General features: G+C 41.0%; 1 protein-coding gene across 2 annotated transcripts in view; it reads left to right on the forward strand.

Moving 5' to 3' along the window:
* ptprk (protein tyrosine phosphatase receptor type K) overlaps positions 1–22,377 on the forward strand; it is a 539,056-nt gene that overhangs the window by 396,582 nt on the left and 120,097 nt on the right. For both annotated transcript variants that reach the window (XM_067984566.1, XM_067984567.1), the window contains exons 12-13: positions 8,559–8,832; positions 13,503–13,539. In XM_067984566.1, the coding sequence (XP_067840667.1) occupies positions 8,559–8,832; positions 13,503–13,539 (311 nt within the window). The remainder of the gene's footprint in view (positions 1–8,558; positions 8,833–13,502; positions 13,540–22,377) is intronic.

Genomic DNA, 22,377 nt, shown 5'->3' on the forward strand with positions numbered 1-22,377 from the left:
GCTCCAACAACACTCAAGAAGCTCGACACCATCCAGGACAAAGCAGCCCGCTTGATTGGCACCCCATCCACCACCCTAAACATTTACTCCCTTCACCACCGGCGCACCGTGGCTGCAGTGTGTACCATCCACAGGATGCACTGCAGCAACTCGCCAAGGCTTCTTCGACAGCACCTTCCAAACCCACGACCTCTACCATCTAGAAGGACAAGAGCAGCAGGCATATGGGAACAACACCACCTGCACATTCCCCTCCAAATCACACACCATTCCGATTTGGAAATATATCGCCGTTCCTTCTTCGTCGCTGGGTCAAAATCCTGGAACTCCCTTCCTAACAGCACTGTGGGAGAACCTTCACCACATGGACTGCAGCGGTTCAAGAAGGCGGCTCACCACCACCTTCACAAGGGCAATTCGGGATGGGCAATAAATGCTGGCCTCGCCAGCGACGCCCACAGCTCATGAACGAATAAAGAAAAACTCCCTCTTTTTCCTGGTTTAAGGTGCCCCTTAATGACATCATCCATAGACGTGGGTCAGTTTCTACATGTATGCTAACAACACCCAGTTCTACTTCTCCACCACTGTCCTTAACACCACGACCATCTCTATTTTGTCAGATGGCTTTCTGATATCATTTTATCATGTCGCAGGCATCGTCGTGAATGAGTCAGAACTTTTTCCAACTTAACACCAGGAAGACCAAAGCCATCTATGTTCTTCTCCCACCAAAAGCTCACTCAATCGGAGCCAGATAGTTTCAACCTTAGTCTTCTATATGACCCCCGTCCCTCCCACCAAACCAAGCTATGTTTCAAATCCCATACCCTATCCATCACTCAAGAAGCTCGACACCATCCAGGACAAAGCAGCCCGCTTGATTGGCACCCTAAACACATAGCCTGCCTCCATTCTCATCTCCACTCCACTGCAGCTGCAACCCTTTTTTACCTTTTTGTTACCTCCAAATTCCTCCAACACCCTTCTTGTTGGACTCCCATACTCCACCATACCTAAAATCCAACTCATTGACAACTCCACCCCGCAGATCCTGTACTGCATCACTCCTGTCCTCCACTGGCTTCTTGTCCCTCAGCGTACTGAGTTCAAAATCCTCACCAATATTTGCAAATCTTTCCATGGTTTCACCCTTCCCTGCACCTGCTACCTCCTCCAATGCTATGTCCCAGCCCATACCTCATGGTTCTCCCATTCAGCTTTCTGCAAACCCCACCCTTCCTTCACTGTACCATTAGTGGCACCATCTTAAGTTATCTCATCCCTTCTCTGCAACTTTCTCCCTAAACCCCTCTAGCTCACCACATTTCTCTCTGCTTACAAATGCCTCCTCAAGATCTATCTATATGATCATATATTGGTCACCTCTTCTATTACTGCTTAGTTTCCATTTCTCCTCTGTGAAGGGCCTTGGAACATTTTATCATGTTGAAGGCATGATATAAATGCAATATGTTTAATCTCCTTTCCACATCTTTCTGGCTTGAGGTCTACAGCTGAATGGGCAGATGGCTTATTCCATCAATGCCGCCAGAAGGCAAGAACCAGCCAGACATCCACCCTCTAATTTTCCATTCCCCTGCTGGAAGACACTGCAGTCTCCACTCAGCACCATACTTAATGTGGCTCAGGTTGTGCAAGTATAAGAAATGCAAATGCATCTATCCTCATGTTGAATGTAATACTGAGGGCATTGCACAGTCCAACTTTTTGTGATTTAAATGATTTGTTTCAACTTTAAATTAAATAGCATGGAAATTCGATGGTGCCTGAAAACGGGCACACGAGGCCCATGAAACTGTTGCTGCCAGTTCATTATAATGAGTCAGGTGTGCAGCCAGTGCTACCCATGCTATTCATTAGCTGCGTGCCTGTTTGGCAAGGCCGTAAATAGTGCATCTCTGAAGCCACTTAAAGGCAGCCAGCACCTCTTAAAGGAGAGGTGCACTCTGGCTAAAAGCAGCAGGGAACATAAAGAGAGAAATGGTAGCTACCAGGTTCTCTGATGCTGCATCTGAGGCCCCAGTCCAGGCGGTGGACAGGAGGAGGGAGATCCTGTCCCCCTCCAGGGTGCAGAAAGTGCTCCAGGCAACACCTTCGCCGCAAGTGGGAAGAGATCAATGTTAGGAGCTGAGCTCCCAGCACATGGCTGCAATGCTGGAAAAAGTTCAACAATCTCATCAGAGTTGTCAAGGTAAGAATGCTGCTCTCTTACTCTCTGCTCACACCTCCAGCATCGCTACTCACAATGCTTCCCTCCCCCACTTCCCTTCACTCTCTTACAATCACTGCACCACACTTCACTACACCTGCTTTTCATCACATTCAAACACCCACCAGTTTTGCAACCCTCACTTCCCCACAATTCACATCTGACACATTAACTACTAACTAGTCTACCATGACATATACATTCTCCAAACACCTCAAGACTGACACTAACACACTCTTTCTTGCAGGAGAAGGTCATGCAGGAGGCTGCTATTGGAGAACGCTGAGCCCACCTGAACACCATCTTGCCTCGTGGAAGTAAAGGTGTGGCTGTGGCAAGTGGCAACCCTATAGGTGATATCATGTAGGGTTTCACACCTTACTCTCTCTATCCCTTCTTACTTCATTACACACTCTGCATGACAAACTGCAGCTGCTTGCACTAGCCACTTTTCTCTCTGCTCTCCCTTTACACTATAAGCTAACCCTTATCTCTCTCTTCAATTTCGAGTGCTGAAAATTTGGAGGTGCCTCTGCTGCTTCAGGACGAGGAGACCAACCTTTTTGAAGATGCACCATTGCTCAATCTAACCCTGGCAAACACCAGCTCAGATATTGGCACTATGCGTCCCTTAAAGGGCAGTCTAGAGGAGGGGGTCTTCACGTGGTGCAACACCAGGCACAAGTGTGCAGGAGCTAGGACAGGGATAGGCCACAGGTGCCAACTCACCGGAGGGCGAGATAGTATACTATCTCTGTTGCAGAAGACTCGGATGCAGAATTCGAGGGCCCAGGCTTCCGAAGAAGGCCGATGGGCATATACCGGGAAATGCTAATTGCATTGGACAGCCTGCCTGTGATCTTAAACACAATGGCTCAGAGCATATCAAAGTCCAGCTCCAACTTGTGGGTGCAGTCTATGTCAAGGCTTCATGCAGAGCACGGAAACCCACTCCGCCAGTGCCCTTGTTAGTGCCACACAGCCAGCTGGGCCAGACTTCCACGGCCGAGAGGCTGCACACTGCAGCCGGGCCCACAGCTACTTGAGGTCACCCACCATGGCCATCTGAATTGTCCTCAATGGAACAAAGATGGCACAGAGGACTGGCACTAGACAAATGAATCATGACTGCTGCTAGGAAACCAGACACAGATCTGCATAATGCACTGCCTGTGGTCGCAGACAAGCTGGAGCAAGTGGAATCTCTTTCTGTTTAGATAGATGCCAGGATGGTGATGGGAAGCACGCAAGGCAATGCGGGCAGTTTGCATACCGGGGAAGCCTGCTGTGTGGGCAAAGCTTAGTGCTCCCTCATCATGATTTGCTCTGTCCATGGGAAAAGAGCTACAGGTGTTCCTCCTGGCATAGAATGCCTCGGTGACCTCCCTGATACATCGGCAAACTCTAAGATGTCACTGATGTCACCTACTGCAACCTGGAAGGAGGCTGTTGCATAAAAGTTAAGGGCCATGGTGACCTTGACTGCCACAAGCACTGCTGTCCATGACCTAGTATGAGGCTCCAGTTGTGATTGCAGCAGGTGACATAGCTCGGTGATAGTCTCCTTTGAAGAGTGAAAGTGCCTGAGACTTTGCTCCTCAGTGAAGTTCGGGTAGGGGAAGTGCTCCCTGAAGTTCCACTGTGGGTAAGGCCTCCTGCGCAGTGCCCTCCTCCTCCCTTTTCAGCGAGCTGCTCCAGCTTTCTCCTGACTTCCTTGCTGTTCCTCTTTGTCCTCCAATCATAAAGGCAGCCCTCCCAGACCCCAGTTTCACAGAACAGTGAAGCACCAGCAAAAACTTATTCGCAAAAGCCAGAATTAAGTTTTTACAGTTGGTAAATACCCCAAAAATGCCCTGCAGTTAACCAGCAGCCTCAAATGACAAACCAAACTAACCTGAATGTAGTGGATGAGCCCTTTATATAGTGCTGCTCAAGGGGGGGTTCTTGTCTGTTCGTGCCTCGAGTTGCTGAGTGAGTCAAGCACTGGGCATCCCAATATCACAAAATGATCTTACAAGAAGTGTAGGACCCTTACTTAAATATTTTAGTCAATGATTTAAATAGTTCTGGCATGTGCCCTGGACGCCGACGAGCAGCCCGATCCTATGTTGCAGGCAGCGCACCCCACCCGCCATATTGGACGCTTAGGTGCTCAATTTGGGCTTGAAAAATGGATGCGTGCCATCAAATTTCTAGGCCAGTATGTCTTTTATGATAGTCTTATCCTTTATTTTTACATGATGTAATTACTTGTATTTTGTTGAACTGAGCTTACTGCACATTCTAGCAATCAAGAAAATAGAGTTAGATAATCACTGGTTATATAAAAAGGAAAATTGCATGATATGCATTAAACTCTTTAAAACTGGCTGACCACGGTGGTTCTCCACATAGCAGCGAGTAAATTGGAGGCAGAATTGCTTCCGAGTAGATGGCTCAAGGGCATCATTGATCTTGGAGCATTTGCTTGCCTGCCCGCCTGCCCTCTTGATCACAGACAATGAGTGCTCCAAGGAGACTGGAAGTGGAGGGAGAAAACAATATGAAAAAAGTTTGCAAAAATAAGAAATACTTAGGAACAAGAATTACAAATATTTTTTGTTTGAGCAACTTCTGTTTTGAGCAATCTAAATCCTGTTACTGTAAATATTGTAGAAGTGGCATGAATTTGTACGACCTTAAATGTGGTACAACTGAAAGATCCCTCAATCTTTCATTATTTGATTCAGATCAGTTCAGTCATCTTTGGCAGTTCCTGTTAAGTGCAGTAAAGGGCGATGAAGCAAGTAGCATCACAGGGTGCCTATAAAATTGACTGAATAGTTCAAAATAAATACATAAAATCAGAATCTAAATTTGAACTATATGGCAATAGAAACTGCTTTTGGCTGCTACATCACTGAACAAGATCGCTGAACTGTTAAGATAATTTAAAATAAGTTGATTGCCAAGATTCTCATAGCTACTAAGGTAAAGTTCAAGCGATGAGGATGGTTTCTGCATAATTGTAATCAAAACAATTTTCCTATTTTGAACGAAACTAGGAGACCATCTGAACTCAAATAATCTACTATTTGATGTTTAGCATAATTTTTTACGGTGGAGTATTTGATAAATGTGTGCGTGACAGCTAGTAATTGGATATCAGTACTGAATCAACTCCTTTTTTATGTTATTAAAAGCTTTGCTGCTTGTTATGGTCTCTGATTGAAATGTCAGATCTACCCAAAGTGGTTACAAGTGTTCAGTGGACAGCTATCGCAGTTGCATTAATTAACCCTACAAGCGTTTTGAAGGGAAATTGCCTTTTCCCAGCATAGTGGTAGGAAACTGGTGATGAACGAAGAGGCTCTAGGGACCAGGATTGAGATGGCAGATGGTGAGGTATCAATGGGTGTAGGCAGGTGGCCCGAAAGCAGGCGAGCAAGTCCCACAGGAGTATTAGCAGCAGGAAATGTTAGTGACCGTACAGTCGCAAAATGGCGGGGTAAGCAGAAGTTTCAAGTGGGCAGCCCAAGGCGCCATGTCTGAGGCCCACGATGGCAGTGGTGACAGGAGGTGAATCCCAAAGCCTGTGACGGTGACGATAGGTGGGCTTGGGGGAGAAGAAACTGGCAAAATGGGGGGGAGCTTAAGGCCTGTGGAGGAAGCTGCAGGGTAATTTAAAAAAATTATATTAAAAGAACCTATAGGGTTCAAGACAGTACAAATAAATATAAACATACCTGCATCGTCACCTAGACACACAGACCAATGAGATGGACCTTGCAGGAGGAGCAACAGCACCACCTAGCAATGGCAGAACTGAAAGGTAACTATAATGGTAAGTATACTTTCCTTGCAGTTAAGTTATATCCAGGCATTACACCCATACGTGGCATCTAGGTGTGACAGAAAAGCATGACATACAAATTGTGGAACTGGAATTAAGTGTGATGAACAGGAAGTTTTGGGAGCTTGACCAGTGTGTCAAGATTTGCTAATAAACAGTGTGGACTGGGCCCCTTTCCTCTCAGTGCCACAGTTATTGGAGTCCAACTGCTAATAGACCAGATAAAGCTCCTCTTAGCTCAGTCTGCTCCGATTCTAGTGACAATGATTCCGGTCTCTATATATGTAGGCTGGAATACTCATGAGAATAAGGAGGAGTGGGAATTGGTAAAGGGGGGAAACTTATGGATGAAAATGAAGAGGAGGAAATAAATGATAATAAACAGGAAAGATAAGGGATAATGGATACAATGAAGGAGCGAGGGAAGAAGGCAATGGATGGGAGATGGAATGGGACCGGAAAGGGGAAATCAGTGCCAATAAAGGGGAGAGGGAATTGGATGGCAGTGAAGGAAGCAGAAATTGGGAGTGATGCTTTGGATTGGGGGAGGAAGGGATAGTTCTGGCATGAACTGAGGGATGGGCAAGTGTATCCGCATGAATTGAGGAAGCTGGAGGTGGAAAGAGTGCCAGCATGAACTGGGGGAGAAGAGGAGTCTGACTAGAACTGGGAAGTGGGCAGGAGGGATAAAAGTTCCTGCTCGAACTGGGTTGGAGGGGAAGAAGAGTGCCTGCAGAATTGAAGCCATGATGTGGAGATGCCGGTGATGGACTGGGGTTGACAATTGTAAACAATTTTACAACACCAAGTTATAGTCCAACAATTTTATTTTTAATCCCACAAGCTTTCGGAGGCTTCCTCCTTCCTCAGGTGAACGGTGTGGAAAAACCGTTCACCTGAGGAAGGAGGAAGCCTCCGAAAGCTTGTGGGATTAAAAATAAAATTGTTGGACTATAACTTGGTGTTGTAAAATTGTTTACAATTGCAGAATTGAAGAGGGAGGAGAAGAATGATGGGTTGAATTGAGTGGATAGAGAGAGAAAAGCACAAATATCAGCTCAGTATCAATTGGGAGAGTTGGAGGAAGCGAGAGTTTGCCTGTGAATGGGTGGAGAGTTGGCTGGGGTACAGTTTCTCTTTCAACTGGCTCCATAAAGGGTGCAGGAATTTTGATGAGAGAGTAGCTGTTGAGGTGACTTTGGGGAACTGATGGTCTGGTTGCTCCATTGAAAATCCAAGTTCTCAATTGTGAAATATAAAAATGTTTAAAATTAACCAGAATGCATAATTTTTAATGTCAAAATTAAAATATTTTCAGGGGAGCATGACCCTGGACCCCTCCAGAAATGCACCACCAAATTTTGGATTTCCTTTTCAGGCTTTCCTATACTTGCATTGGAGGAAAAAACACAAGTGGAGGAAAGTTGGACAAAGCTACAAAAGTTTTTGTTCCCCCCACATGCTTCTAATTGGGCCCATTCTTGAGTTGTCAGCTTTTGTTGAATCTTTTGGTCAGCTTTTGTTAGTTTTGTTGGTTGGCAAGTATGTGTACATGTAGGCACATGTATGTATGTGTATATTATGTTTGTTAAAATGTATGAACCATAATTTGCATAGAAACTGATGTATGGTATCAATAAAGTGTAAAGATTGAAAAACTGCAAAAAATTAAAGAATATTGTCCAATTTATAGTAAGACTAAAACTTGCCTCAACCCCACACAAAAAGGGTGAAATAGTCTGGTAATTTGGTACACGAGACAACTCCATAAACAACAATTAGATTTAAATATTATATAAAATCCATGTAAGAGTGCCCATATTGCCTCAGTGGGTAGATCCACTGCATAATATGCCATTGACCCATTCGGATCACAGAGCCAGTGTCTGTGTTGAGTTTGCTGATCTCAGCTGGCACAGTGTTGGGGACAATAAATTGAGCTCCGTGTTCCTGAGCTGGGTGGGGGCAGGCAGGAATGAACCGGAGTCCTATTGAGTGACACCTGTTGAAAAGTGCAAATACATGGATTTGGATAAAGGCAGAATCAGGCTTGACTATGATTCCCCCCACATTTGAATTGTTTGCTGGTGCGCACACCTATAGAGTGGCTGCATGGTTGAGCTACTAGAGAGCGATCAGTACCCATAGAGCTGTGTCCTTGCAGGAGTTGTCACCTGTGAATGGGGATCAGAAGAGTCTGCGTGTTGATCATCATTGAATGCTTTTGCCTATTTTTTTAAAACAATTTTACACAAATGGTGGCTTTTTTTTGAGACTCCAAAAATGTTTTTTATAGATTTTTAAAACAAAATTAAATGAGATTTTTTTCTTTTATTTCCTTCACCACCAAAAACTGAAGCATTTTTTACTCGCCAGAAAACAGTTGTTTTTAACTACCAATGGAAAATTGAAAATATTTAAAGCCTATAAAACAAAAAAGGATTGTTCTGCACTTACGGGTAAATGGAACTTTATATCTTTTCTCTTTCAAAGTGCCTACCAAGTTGTTGTTGAAGAAGTGAATTCCCACAGATCTAAAAGGGAGGCAGGCACAGCAGAATGCTTCCAGATTCCAATCACCTATCAAACTGCTGCAGCTCGAGGGTCACCTTACTATTATGCTGCAGAGCTTCCTCCTGGTGGAATTTCCGAGCAAACTCCTTTTACAGTTGGTGACAATAAAACCTACAATGGTTTTTGGAATCCTCCTTTGGCCCCCAGAAAAGGATATCACATACACTTCCAAGCTGTGAGCAGCGTTGAAAAGGTGAGTGGGTGTACATTAGTGATTAAAAGATCTGTTTTCACCTTGTTTGTGATCACTGACTGTAATTTCAGCGTGAATTTTGTATCTGAATACTACCTTGCCCACTTATGATCATCTGTTTAGTTGCCAGGTGAGAAAATCCTTGGAAGTGTTTCAGTAGATTGAAGCAAAAATACTTGAGACAAAATAGAAAATGATTTCAAGACCCCTTTTCCATGCTTACTTACCTTGCTAATGTAGAACGAATAAAAATGTAATTGCCTTTTGGTTATGTCCTCTTTGGACAAAATTGCACATGTAAAAATTCTATATTTCTGTAAGGATCAACTATAATGAAAATTTGTAAATTCACTATGCATAACTGGAAGAGTTTTATTCAGTGCAGTGCCATGAAATTCATTTTTTGGTAGAAAAAAGTGAAAATATTGAGGAAATGTCTCGATGATTGGCCTTTTTTATCCAAAATGTGTGGCAAGGGTCACGTTCTAATTAAACAGGTCTCCTTTAGATGCAGTGCTCACATGGATAAGGCTAAATTTACTCTTAGCCCAGCTAACATTAAATGACAAAATCTGCCTCCTTGCTATTTCTTTTAAAAGTATCCCCATGCTTTGACTGTATAAACTGCATAAGTGGGGGAAATTACGTAACAGAATTAAATATTACATATGCTTCTTCGCATGAGTGATTTTGTAATTCATAAATGATGCACTTGCCAATCAATCAAAACAGCCCATCAAATATGAGCCACAGATGTAACACTGTGGTGTGTTTTGTTTTTATTTAATATTTTTAATTACAGAAAACATTTTGTAAAATGCTGATGATAGTGTAAAGGAATTGAATGATCATTGGATAGGTTTGAGGCACTCTTATTTTGTTGTTTGTTTCACGTTTAACCCTTAACTGATAGGAAGGGAAAAGTAAAAGAGGAGATAGTTTATTAGGAACAGGAGTCAGCCATTCAGCCCCTCGAGCCTGTTCCGCCATTCAATGAGATCATGGCAGATCTGTATCCTTACTCCATTTGCCCACTTTGGCTCCATATCCCTTAATACCGTTGGCTAGTAAAGATTTATTGATCTCAGATTTAAAAATATTAATTGAGCTAGCATCTACTGCTTTTTGTGGGAGAGTGTTCCACATTTCTACCACCCTTTGCGTGAAGAAGTGTTTCCTAAATTCTCTCCTGAATGGCCTGCCTCTGATTTTAAGGTTATATCCCCTTATCCTAGACTCCCCCACCAGCAGAAAAAAGTTTCTATCTACCTTATAAATTCCTTTCCAAATCCTAAAAACCTCAATCAAATCACCTCTTAACTTTCTATATTCCAGGGAATACAAGCCTAGTTTATGTAATCTCCTCATAACCTAACCCTTGGAACCCTCGTAACTTTCTGGTGAATCTGCGCTGCACTCTTTCCAAGGCCAATTTATCCTTTCTAAGGTGCAGTGCCCAGAACTGTACACAGTACCCAAGATGTGGTCTAACCAGGGCCTTGTATAGCTGTAGCAAAACTTTCTCCCCTTTATATTCGAGCCCTATAGTTATAAGGGTTAACATTCCATTAGCCCTTTTGATTATTTTTGTACCTGACTACTACATTTTAGTGCTCTGTGTACATGGACCCCTAAATCTTATTGGACTTCCATTGTTCCTAGCTTTTCACCATTTAAAATATACTCTGATTTATCCCTTTTTTGGTCCAAAATGGATGACCTCACACTTACCTGCATTGAAATCCATTTGCCAGAGTTTAGCCGACTCGCTTAATCTGTCAATGTCTCTGTAATTTTATGCTCCTATCTACTCTACTTACTATGCCACCAATCTTTGTGTCATCTGCAAACTTGGATTTATGACACTCTATTGTGTTATCTAAGCCACAATTGTGTTATAAATATAGTGAATAGTTGAGGTCCCAGCATTGATCCTTGTGCAACACCACTAGTCAAATTCCAATTTGAGTACATACCCATTAACCCTACTCTGTCTTCTACTGCCTAACCAATCTCCGAACCAGGTCAATAATTTGCCTTCAATTTCATGAGCTTTAATTTTAACCAACAGCCTCCGATGGGGAATCTTATCAAATGCCTTCTGGAAGTCCATATAAGCTGCATCCATAGACATCCCCCTGTCTACTACTTTAGTTACTTCATCAAAAATTTCAATTAGATTTGTTAGATATGACCTGCCTTTTACAAATCCATGTTGGCTCTCTCTAACCAGCTCAAATTTCTCTAAGTGCTCAGTCACTCTGTCCTTTAATTATAGATTCCAATAACTTACCCACAACAGATGTTAGACTAACAGGTCTATAATTTCCTGGTTTGTCTCTCTTACCTTTCTTAAGGTTTCTCTCCTATCCCTCCATTGCTGCTGAATTTGAATCTCCCTTGGCAGTGAAAGTTTCTCTCTCATTCTCTTAAATAAGTCTCAGTCCACTTCCTAGTGAACACAGGACCACAGGGCAGAACTGCTTGTGATTCGACTCTGCAAACCTAAGCTGGTTCTGAGGGAAACAGAAATGACACAGTAACGCTGTAAAAACTATTTATTGAATGCTGGAGTTAAGCATCATCACCAGGAATTTGCTTACGAGTTCTCCTGATCTGCCACTAATTTCAGTAGAAAATTGGCGGCAGTCCTGAATGCACCGTGTAAACTGGGTTTCTGCCGAAGTTACGGCAGCCAGGAAGTACATCTGGACAAAGTTTAATGTATGCTCAATCCTGATCTCTGCAGTACTGATGTATAATGAAATGTTTAATTTCTGACCCTCCCTCCCAGACATCAGGCATCACTCTACATTTGATATTGCCGTGCACTCAATTTACTTTCTGCAATAAATTATACACCGCAATTTATAAAAAAAAATCCTTTTGCTTAGAAAAAAGAGGAAATGTTAAAAGATTTGGTTGAGCACATTGAAATGTGCATGATGTTGGGTTTTTTTCTTCACACACTAAACACCATAATTACATCCCAATGACTTGTTGGGTAATCTGTTTTCCAGTTGTTTCCATGGTATAAGTGTCCCTTTGTTACTAAAATAACGTATTACTCTACCTGTAGCATTGGTTTTGTAAATCCAAAATGTTTATCTCTGTTTTGTAAGCATATGCAAACATTTTGGGAACTGACCAATATTAAACGAGCTATGGATGGAGACTTAGCCAAAGATCTCCCACTGTGGGTCACCCGTTGTATTTGTATTAATCGGGTGGCTGGTAGTGGAACATGGGCAGGAGTTCCATCCCATCAGAGCTCCATTTACTTTGTACCCCCAGTATAGTTTCTGGGTAGGGTGAGCAGCTATGTTGGAAGTAGAGACTTCAAATGGGCTCATTCGTTCTGCATGCCCATTCATGATTAATCAGCTGTGGCAGTAGCTGATTTAAATTCTCAACATTTAAGTCATTTATTGGCTGTTTTTGTTAATATTTTTTGTTGGTTTCATCTACCGGGTTCTCATGAGACTTTGTGTTGTTTTTTTTATTCCCCCTCTCCATCACCATTACTGGTACCAATGGGTTTCCCACTGGGTGTGCCCCGATCTACATTTCTTGGAAGGAAAGGAAGGGGACCAGCAAGGGGTGCCAGACACATCAGCCTGCACAAAGAAATGCTCTTTGACTACACATGAAGACCTTGGCACACCATCTGCATACAGAGGTGGCCGGACTTCACTTTGGCAGGCAATTAGTGCATACAGACGCCTCCTCTTCCCAAAGGAAGCTGGGACAGCAGATCCAATAGCACCAATAAGATACTGAATGTCTGACTAACCATAATGTTGGATACTTCCACAGAAATACCCCATTCACTATAAGTTATGCTTTCAGTGGCACTGCATGAAGGTAAGTATGCCAGGGTGATGAACAGCCACTATAGCCTGATTGGCCACACCTGCTAAAAAGTCATGAACCATTTCTGCAGCCCCTCACCTGGCACTGACCACGGAGAACTACCTTCACAGTATCCAGATTTACAGAGAGTCAGATGCAGCGCCGTGTTAGCTGGTGCAAGGACACTTGCAGCTACAAAATAGCATAGAACTGGGATATTCAGTGACAGTAATGGTCAATAGTGATCTGAAACCTTGCTGCACTTTCATGCCATCGTGCTGCAATGCTGATCAATTGGGTAGTGACATGAGTGGCACAGAGAAGGGCCATCTTTCCATTTACTTAATGCAGTATCATCTTCATTTCAGCAGCCATAAAATAGGAGATAGTGTGCTGAGCTGCTCCTTCATTTGTCTTTAGACTAATGCCTGCAACTTGGGTTTCACCCCTTCATTTTTGCCTGTCACTTCTTAGTCTTCTGCTCCCTTAACCTTGGCAAAGGCTGCTAATGGGTTGAGGTACCCTTTAAGACTTTCCAAAGGCTTTTCAATTTTTTGTCTGCCTATTGCGATGGTCCCCTTTAATTGACCTTTTAAATTTGAAATACACCCAATTTTCCACTTCCACCACTGATGCGCTCTCTATATTCACCCAAATATGTACCTGAAGCTACGCTAATAAGCTGACCAAGGAAAATGGAGTTAATAGAGATAACAAGTTCCTGCATTGCTAAATACTTTTTTTTCTTTTGTTTTTGCCTGAACTTTCTTTCCTTAAGTAACGTTTGTACTAAGGACATCTTTTATTTGCATTTACAGGAGACTAAGACACAGTGTGTGAGGATTGCAACAAAAGGTAGGAATATTGCTTTTATAAAAGAAAAAAAAATCTCCCCAGCCTCCTTTAAAGCTAATTAAATGTAATTCTTACATAAGAGTACATTTACTGGTGCCTTTAGTACCCTCCGAAAATTATTCTGACTTGCTGATACTTATCTTGTAATGGGAGTGTACTTCAATTCTATATCCCTCAAACAAAGTCTGTATCACACAACCAGAGAGATACTTTGTATTGGCAGGCTGAATTTTAGTAGAAATTAAGAACAGATTACTTGTGCTGTATCATTATTTGTGCTGTAAACCATCTTTTGACATTGAACAGCTGGAGTCTTAATAGTGAAGGTTTTATTGCAAAAGCTTCCATTCCTGTCTAAATAACGCTTTATCTAGTGTGTGCAGTAAATCATGGTAGATTTTGTTGGTGTCACCAGTGAATAAAACTTGCATTAAGTATGTATGTGGTGGTTATCACAGAAAAGGTTCTTAAATCTCACTGGGATTTAACTATACATTTTAATGCTGCTTTTATGTACTTATTTATCAGAAATCCAAAAATTGCTTACTGTTGTAAGCTAGTTTTGATGTATCATAGTGTGTTACAGCACAGAAGGAGGCCATTCGACTCATTGTGCTCGTGCCGGCTCTTTGAAAGAGCTATCCAATTAGTCGCACTTCCCTATGTAACAAAATATTTTCTTTTCACGTATTTTTAAAAAAACTTTTTCAGAAAATTATGTTAACATACTGTGAATAGCTCAAGATAAAAGTTTGGGAAATTCCAGAGCTGAGAAACTATTCAGTGCTCCAGTCAGAGCAGAACAAAGTAACTCCCTTTTTTTGATTGCCCTTGTCTTAACGTTGACATGGGTCAGGCCTTGCAGAGTCCTGGTTTTCCATTTCTATTTGATTTTGACCTTGTGGGAGACTTGCGTCTTTAATGCGTAATTTTACCACTTGTTCTTCAATAAAAATGCTGTACAGGAAATAAAGAAAATGATATAGATAAACATAAATGCATCCATGCCCGACCTGCCCTGGCCATCAGGAGCAGTTGTTATCCAAGCCTTTTGTATTGCACTTGCTGGGGCACTGCTTACAAATATTCATTATTTTTTCCCTTTAGTATTAAAGTGGCATTGTCATCTTGCAAGAAAGTTTTGCAAGACAACTTCCCCTGTTTGAAAACAGGATGTATGCACTGACGTCATCGCATCACCTCATGTATTGGGCTGATTATTTATAAGAAATTTCGCTTCAATTTATTTTCACAAAAACTGTTGTGGAAAACGATGCAATGAAACAACTAGTGGTTTCACATTACAGGAATCTTACCTGTTTCTGCACGATCTTAGATCATGATTCCTCTATTATGATGCATGCTGTTTCTGCCTGTACAAGAATTATGTTTACCCAATAAATTTCACCAAGATGATAATGCCCCTTTTAAATAGAACTTGTGAATATTTAAATTTAGAAGTTAGTGTTTCTATAGATCAGGGGTTCTCAAACTTTTTAAGATTGTCCCCAATCCCCCCTCCCTCTGTTGAGAAAAAAATGTGATGCATCCCCAGTTGATGCGAGGTCAGTTATTAATGTCAAGAAGGATAATCATTACTGAATACTGTAGAAATAGAATGACAAACCAGCTATAATAGACAACAAGGCAAAAGAGTGAAAATCCAAATGGGCCTCTTTTAGTCTTGCAAAATGTGTATAACATTGGAAGTACAACTATTTTGTTAATTGAAATTGAAAAGGGGAAAATATTTTCACTTGATAGGTAAAGGACAACATTAATGATGACCGTACCAAGAAAGATTCAATAAACAGTGAAGATTGATTACCGGAGATAGAGATTCTGCTTTGGGTGCAGTCGGGAAATTGCACCCAAAATGCGCTTGAAATTGCGCTGGCGAGGTTCAAGTTTCCACTAAAATTCATTTGTATAATCATAAGCGTAAAATCTTCCATGAACCGACGCAATCGGGCCAGGTAATAGAACGGAATTGTTTATTTTTTTCCTTTCCATTAAAAAGTATTTCTTGATGTATTTAAGAGTGGTAACCTGGTACACTTTTATTAATAGAACTGAAAATGGGTTTATCTCCAAAAATAAGCATTTTTAGAAGGGTGTCCAGTCCTTTGCCTGTGAGTAACCTGATTTAAAATCACTAAAAGCGACTTAAAAAACTATACTGAATTGTTTCATTGGTGTACACTAGTCACTTTCTTAGTAAATTAAATATTCTTTGATATAAAAAAAACTTTTAAAATGTGCCTACTAGTGCCTGTGCACCTAAGAAAATAAGCGCAATTGAAGAACCTTCCCGAACCAGCAAAGAATCTCCCAATTTTGACCGGGGGAGGGGGGCGTGACCAGTTTTGTGGGCAGGGCCTGATTCAAGCAAATTGAATCTTAAGCCAGTGTAAAAGATCGCAGAAAACATAAGCACAAGTGGTTTTGGGCGTAATTCACTTACGTTTAAAATTCCCCGATCTTTTGTGCTGATTCGGCCAATTCCGCCCAGATTGTGCTGTTATTACTGGCGATATTTACTTTGAATTATAACTTTTTGATATGAAAGTTAATTTTTATGCTTCTTCCACGTGGATCCATCATCTTTAATCAACGTTAATCGATGTTAATGAAACTTGTTACGGGTAAATCCTGATGTGAGGTTCAGTTCAATCTAGAAATTTTGAAAACTCAGATAAATACAATTGAATATAACCTTTTTATAAATGCACAGGAAATTTAAATAATTTTAGGTTTCAACAAACCACAGCTGTTTCCACAAATGTTCAATTATACGGGTTTGCATTGCACCTATTCAAATCCACATATGTACAACCCACCTATAAATCATTTTCTGGTATAAGCATTAAAAGATAACTAAAGCCCAGTTAGTAGTACCAGTGTGGTTTAGCTATTTCATTTCTGATTTTAAGTCTGAAATTCTGGTTACATATGTTTTGTAGAATAGGACTGGATAAGGCTCTGGTTTATAAGTAGTGATTTTGAAAAAAGTTATCGTCATTGGTGACTAGCACTTTCTTATATTCACACTATTTGGGTGTAAGTCCTATTTTAAAAGATGCTCATATACAAAAGGTGCTGCTGGTTTCTGCTTTTTTTAAAAAAAACATAACAAACTATTACAGTTTGCGCTTTCTTTCAACACTATATACTGGTGCAATTGAATCTAAAATTAGTTTTAAAATTAATGCATAATAAAAAGTACATTCATAATTTTGGATAAAACCAAAATCAATTTCAAATGCATAGTCATAGAGTTGTGATTGCACTGAATGGAGCTGTGCTTGAAATGCCGCCAGTTAAAGATTTCAGTGAAAAAAACGTTGAAATTATTTTCATGCAATCTGCAAATACCAAAGCTGTGCAATAAATTTTCTTGCCAGTTGAAGGTAAAGTTTTGTGCAATGAACAATATATTTTTCAGTCTGGCTGAATGGGACTGAGTGTTACCATGAAAACAGAACAAAGCTTAAGATCCCTGAATGTGTCCAAGGTTTCAGAGTCATCAGTCAATCCACACTCGGAACTATACCAGCAAATAAGTGGGTGTGCCTTAGTGGTATCAATGTACCTGTTACTTAAACACAGATGAAGGGAGGGGCGAGAGTTGACAAAATTCCTTTGCCTTCCTTGTGCTTCAATGTGAATGCGCTATTTTATAAGGTCCATTACAAAGCCCTTCCCTGTGAGGCCCATGCCTCAGTTTGAGAACCACTGCTATAGATTAACGTTTATCAGCTTAATTAAGGGATCACAAGAAGGGAACTTGTTCTCTTATGCATGCTGTCTCCCTTTGCCTAGCTGCACTGTTAGTGACTCAGCTTACAGCTCCATACATATTCATCGCCCAAACTCCTGCTAGTAAAGATGCTGACGAAGATCAACTAACAGGTCAGAGGTCAAAAGCTAAACATCCTCTTCCCACCTGAAATTGCCATGACTTCCCTTTTCATTTGGTGCATTTTTGCTTTCCTTTCATCAGGCATTTCTACACAATGTTGTGCACGTATTATCAATTTCCTTTACCTTGGCTATGTGTAGATCACAGAGAGTTCATCTTCCATTTTCATAGCCGGGTAGACTTGTGCTCTGCATGTGTTGTAGTTTTATATATATGTGTATATATATATATATATATATATATATATTATATATAATATATATTTTAAAATATATATTAGGCTTGACCTGTGACAATTTTCACTGCTTAGTGTGATGTCTATGTTTAGTTCTCCCATCATGTGCATAAAGATTTCAATGGTACTGTAGCATCTTGTAGACTAAGAATAAAGTTAATTCCATCTTCACATTGCAAAAAATCTTGGATGAGGCTTGTGCTTGTTGAATATGTCTAGGACATGTATAAGGGGAAAAAATATTTTGCTAGGAGCAGTATCTAAATGAAAGATTTGATCTTTACAAATTAAATTTCCAATGACTGCAACCTAGTCTTATAAATCATGCATTGCTAAACCTGTCTTTCATCATTTCTATCAGTACAGAAGATGTCAAAATACAATTGCATAGTGAATTGCGGTTTTATCAGCCTACCATGTATTGATTAACTTTAAAACAACATTAATTAATCTGTCCAAACTAATTTGCATTAAGTGTTCTCTTCTGCAACAGATACATTTTAAAACATTTTCAAAGTAGGGCCATTATAAAAGCATTAAGAAAATTTAACAGGGAAAAAAAAATTGGCTATTTTGTGCCTTTCACAATCCTCTTTTAAAAGACCTAAAAACCTTTTGTATTAAAATAAAAGCAATAGATTGTTTTTATTTAGTATTGACAAAAATTAAAGTTTTATCATCAAAAAAGGCTGAAATTCTAACTTGTTTTTAGTTTTTGGAATATATGACATATATAACACTTCATATTAAAATTTCAACACTTGACACAGTTAATTGCTTTTGAAATGCAGTGACTGTTGTAAACAGAGTTGTAGTTTAACCTATTGGAATGAGCGGAAAGATATAAATGCTCACAAAAATGATAAACTTTCTGATGTATGTGCCTAAACTCTTTGTAATTTCAGCTTCAGATTTTATTGTAATGGGAATAATTTTCCATTGCATTTTCTAAAGAAGCAACCAGTAAGTATTCCAAAATGTTTTTGTAAAGGACTCAATAATATTTAAAGCAAAATGACTACTTAAAAATGTTCTCATCATTTTCAAAAATCTGACAGTGCAGTGTTAATGAAAGTATAACACAACACATTTGATTTTCTCCACCTTAATGTCCTCTGCAATTGTCTTGTCTATACATTTCAAGCAGTTTAAGTCAAATGATGAAACTAGTTACCAGAGGATACTTTTCTCTCAAAACCTAAATCAAAGCGGTAAATGATACAGTTTGCATGACAGATTGTAGAGGAAGTATTGATGATTAGGGTGATGTTATTTCTTGCTTTCTTTGAAATTTGCCTATTGAACTTAAAGGTTTTCAAAATTTATGTAAATTGTTGCATTATCAAACTGTCAACTTGTATCACGTCATAATTTTTTTTAAAATCTGCTGTATATCCTATACTTAAACTATGGCCAGATCTCCCCTGCTTGGATCTCTCTCCCAACCTGCTACCTGAAAACAGCCTGTAACCATGGCAGAAATAGAGGGAACTACATGCAGATAGAAAACTAAAGTAAGGAGAGAGAGAGAGTGAGTTACAGGAGAAAGGAAGAGAGGCGAAGGAAAAGTGCATACACATTGAAGCACCTGCTCCCTGCACAATGTTGACGACAGAGATAGGCAAGAGAAAGAGGGAGCATATCCTTTGATTCGCTGTGAGCAACGCCATGGCAAATCAGCTAATACTATGTAAAAATTGCAATTGTGGATCATCCTTACAGAGACAGTTTAACTATTAGCAGATAAGAATAATCTTTCCTGAAAAATAGATTTGTTGTTTTCCTTGTCGAATATAGAACGTAGGTGGATGAACAGTTAATGTATGCGTGGACAATGTGATTTCCTGGACTGGTTTTGATCGCCTTAGGGGGTTGGAGAGGAACTTTCCAGAATTTTTTTTCCCTTATTGATCCTGGGTTTCTTTTCTGGTTTTTTGCCTCTCCCAGGAGATTACATGGCTACGGGGGAAGTGGGAGTGGGAGTGGGAGTGTCTAGTCGTGATGCTCCAGGCATCATGAGTGTGGGGCAGGCTTGTTAGACCAGCTGGTCTTTTCCTGCCCATCATTTACATATGTTCATATATTCAAAATCGATTTGTTGCATCAGTGACTGAAAACAATCTATCGGAATTTTGCAAGACTTGATAATGTTAAAGTGCCTGAGCTAGGGCTCATATAGCATCCATGATGGTCACCCGGTGGGATACCTGCCATCAAGAGGAAGCCTACTACTGCCAAAGAAGGAACTTCTGGTGTTACAGCAATACCGCACATTTAAAGGATTGAAAGATCCCCGAAGAAAAAGAAGCAACATTTTTTTGGGGGTCTCGACCAAAACCACGGCTGACCCTATCCCTAGACCCTATCCCTCTATCAAATTGCTTAGCAGCGTGCTGCCATTACCTCACGAGCTACCGCTACTTTTCTCCTGATGATCTCTGGGATTGGGGAGACAGTGGCTGCAAGAAGGGAAATCTGGGAACACAAGTCACACCTCCCCACCAGTGTTTACATAGAATGGTTACAACACAGAAGGAGGCCATTCAGCCCATCAAGCCCATGCTGGCTCTTTGTAATTCAGTTAGTCCCATTCCCCTGCTCTTTCCCTGTAGCCCTGCAAATTTTTTCCCTTCAAGTATTTATCCAATTCCTTTTTGAAACCCATGATTGAATCTACTTCCACCACCCTGTCAGTCAGCACATTCCAGATCATAACTACTCGCTGTGTAAAAAAAAAAAGTTTTTCCTCCTGTAGCCTTTGGTCATTTTGCCAATCATTTTAAATTTGTGTTCTCTGGTTCTCGACCCTTCCGCCAATGGAACAGATTCTCTTTATTTACTTTATCTAAACCCTTTATGATTTTGAACACTTCTATCAAACCTTCTCTGCTCTTAGGAGAACAACCCCAGCTTCTCCAGTCTATCCATGTAACTGAAGTCCCTCATCCCTGAAACCATTCCAGTAAATCTCTTCTGTACCTTCTCTAAGGCCTTCACATCCTTCCTAAAGTGCAGTGCCCAGAACGGAACACAATACTCCAGCTGTGGCCTAACCAGTGTTTTATAAAGATTCAACATAACTTCCTTGCTTTTGTACTCTTTGCCTCAATTTATAAAGCTCAGGATCCCATATGCTATTTTAACCACTTTCTCAACCTGTCCTTTCTCAACATGTGACGGGTAAGGAAGGAGCAGCTGACTCAGCACGAGCAAGGGGAGGGAAATTGAGGCTCAGTTAAGAATGCAGTCTACATTCTTACAATGCCCAATTTTACCTCCTTTTTTGCTGTTATCCTATGGGTAGGATAGCACAGAAAAACCAGCCCCTACTGTTCAGAATAAGCTTTAAGCAACATTTTTGAAAAATCAAAAAAAGTGCATATTTCACAACAACATGATTAAATTTATCTATTGTGTATTTTGTGGTTTTTAATGCCTTCATTACTTGAAGGCCTCGGCCTCAGCCTCTCCCAACACACTGGGCTTGGACTTGATAGTTTTGCCTCGAGCTGTGATTCTATAGCTGAATGCAGATTGAGTAGTCTGACCATGTGCGAAGTATCCATTTTCCCAAGATACATCAGCACTGTTCTGTCACATATTTGCTGCAGCAGCTGTAATGTATGAGAGAGAGAGAGAGAGAGAGAGAGAAAGAGAAATAGAAAAAAGTGTTTTGATTACACATCTGTTGTAGCTTTAGTTTTGTTTTCAGTACACTTCAGATAATGTGTTAAGCTGAGAGACAAAGGGGAGAATATTAACACCTCCCCACGCCGGGCGGGAGAGGGACTGGGGTGGGATTTGGGGGGGGGGGGGGGGAATTGCTAAAATTGGGAAACCTGACCCCAACACGGGCCTACTTCCGGAGTTACCATGCCGGGTTGGGGTGGCTGAGTAACCCGCTCTCGGTTCCCTCCCCCACCCCCCCACCCATTGGTGTCTTCCCCTGCCCTCTCCCCCCGCGGTTGTGTGTGTGTGTGTTCCCCCCACCTCCACCTCCACCCCCCCCCCCCCCCCCCCCCCGGTAGATAAGCAAGGGAGATGGTGCTGCTGATGGGGCATTGGTCCATCTACCCTCGGGGGGAGTAGATGGAAAGCTGTGGGCAAGGTGATGGGGATGATACAAGGGTTGAGCGGCTATTTCAAAGTTGAAGAGACAGGGCTAGCAATTGGAGTGAGAGGATGGTAAGAAGGAGAGGAAGAAGTGGGAAAAGGTGGGAATGTGATGAGAGTGAAGGAATGGGAAGGGAGATATGGGAAAATGTAACCTGCAACCAATAGCGGCTCCTTTCCCCACTATCCCAAGCCACCCATGACGAAGACATTCTGGAAAAGAAGCATAAAGAATATTTAGGGATAGAAAAGCAGAAGAGAAAAAGAGAGAAAGGAACAACAACTCAAAGACAACAGAGACAGTTAAGACGAAGACCCTGTTCTCTGACTTAACATGTTGAACACTGAGATATTCACTAATAACTAAAATGAATGATGAAAGAAAGAAACTGGGAATAAGCAATAATGCAGAGCAGCTTAAGATTTAGATACAGTGATTTAAGCAATCTCTAGTTAAGTCTGGGACAGACTCAGGAGAAAAGTGATGTGGCACTCTACATAAATCTTGCACATAACAGTGGCCACAAATCTATGTCAATCAAGGTCAAATCAGTCAAAAGGGCCTTGA

The sequence above is a fragment of the Heptranchias perlo genome, chromosome 5 (assembly GCF_035084215.1).
Source record: "Heptranchias perlo isolate sHepPer1 chromosome 5, sHepPer1.hap1, whole genome shotgun sequence".
NCBI classification, from domain to species: Eukaryota; Metazoa; Chordata; class Chondrichthyes; order Hexanchiformes; family Hexanchidae; genus Heptranchias; species Heptranchias perlo.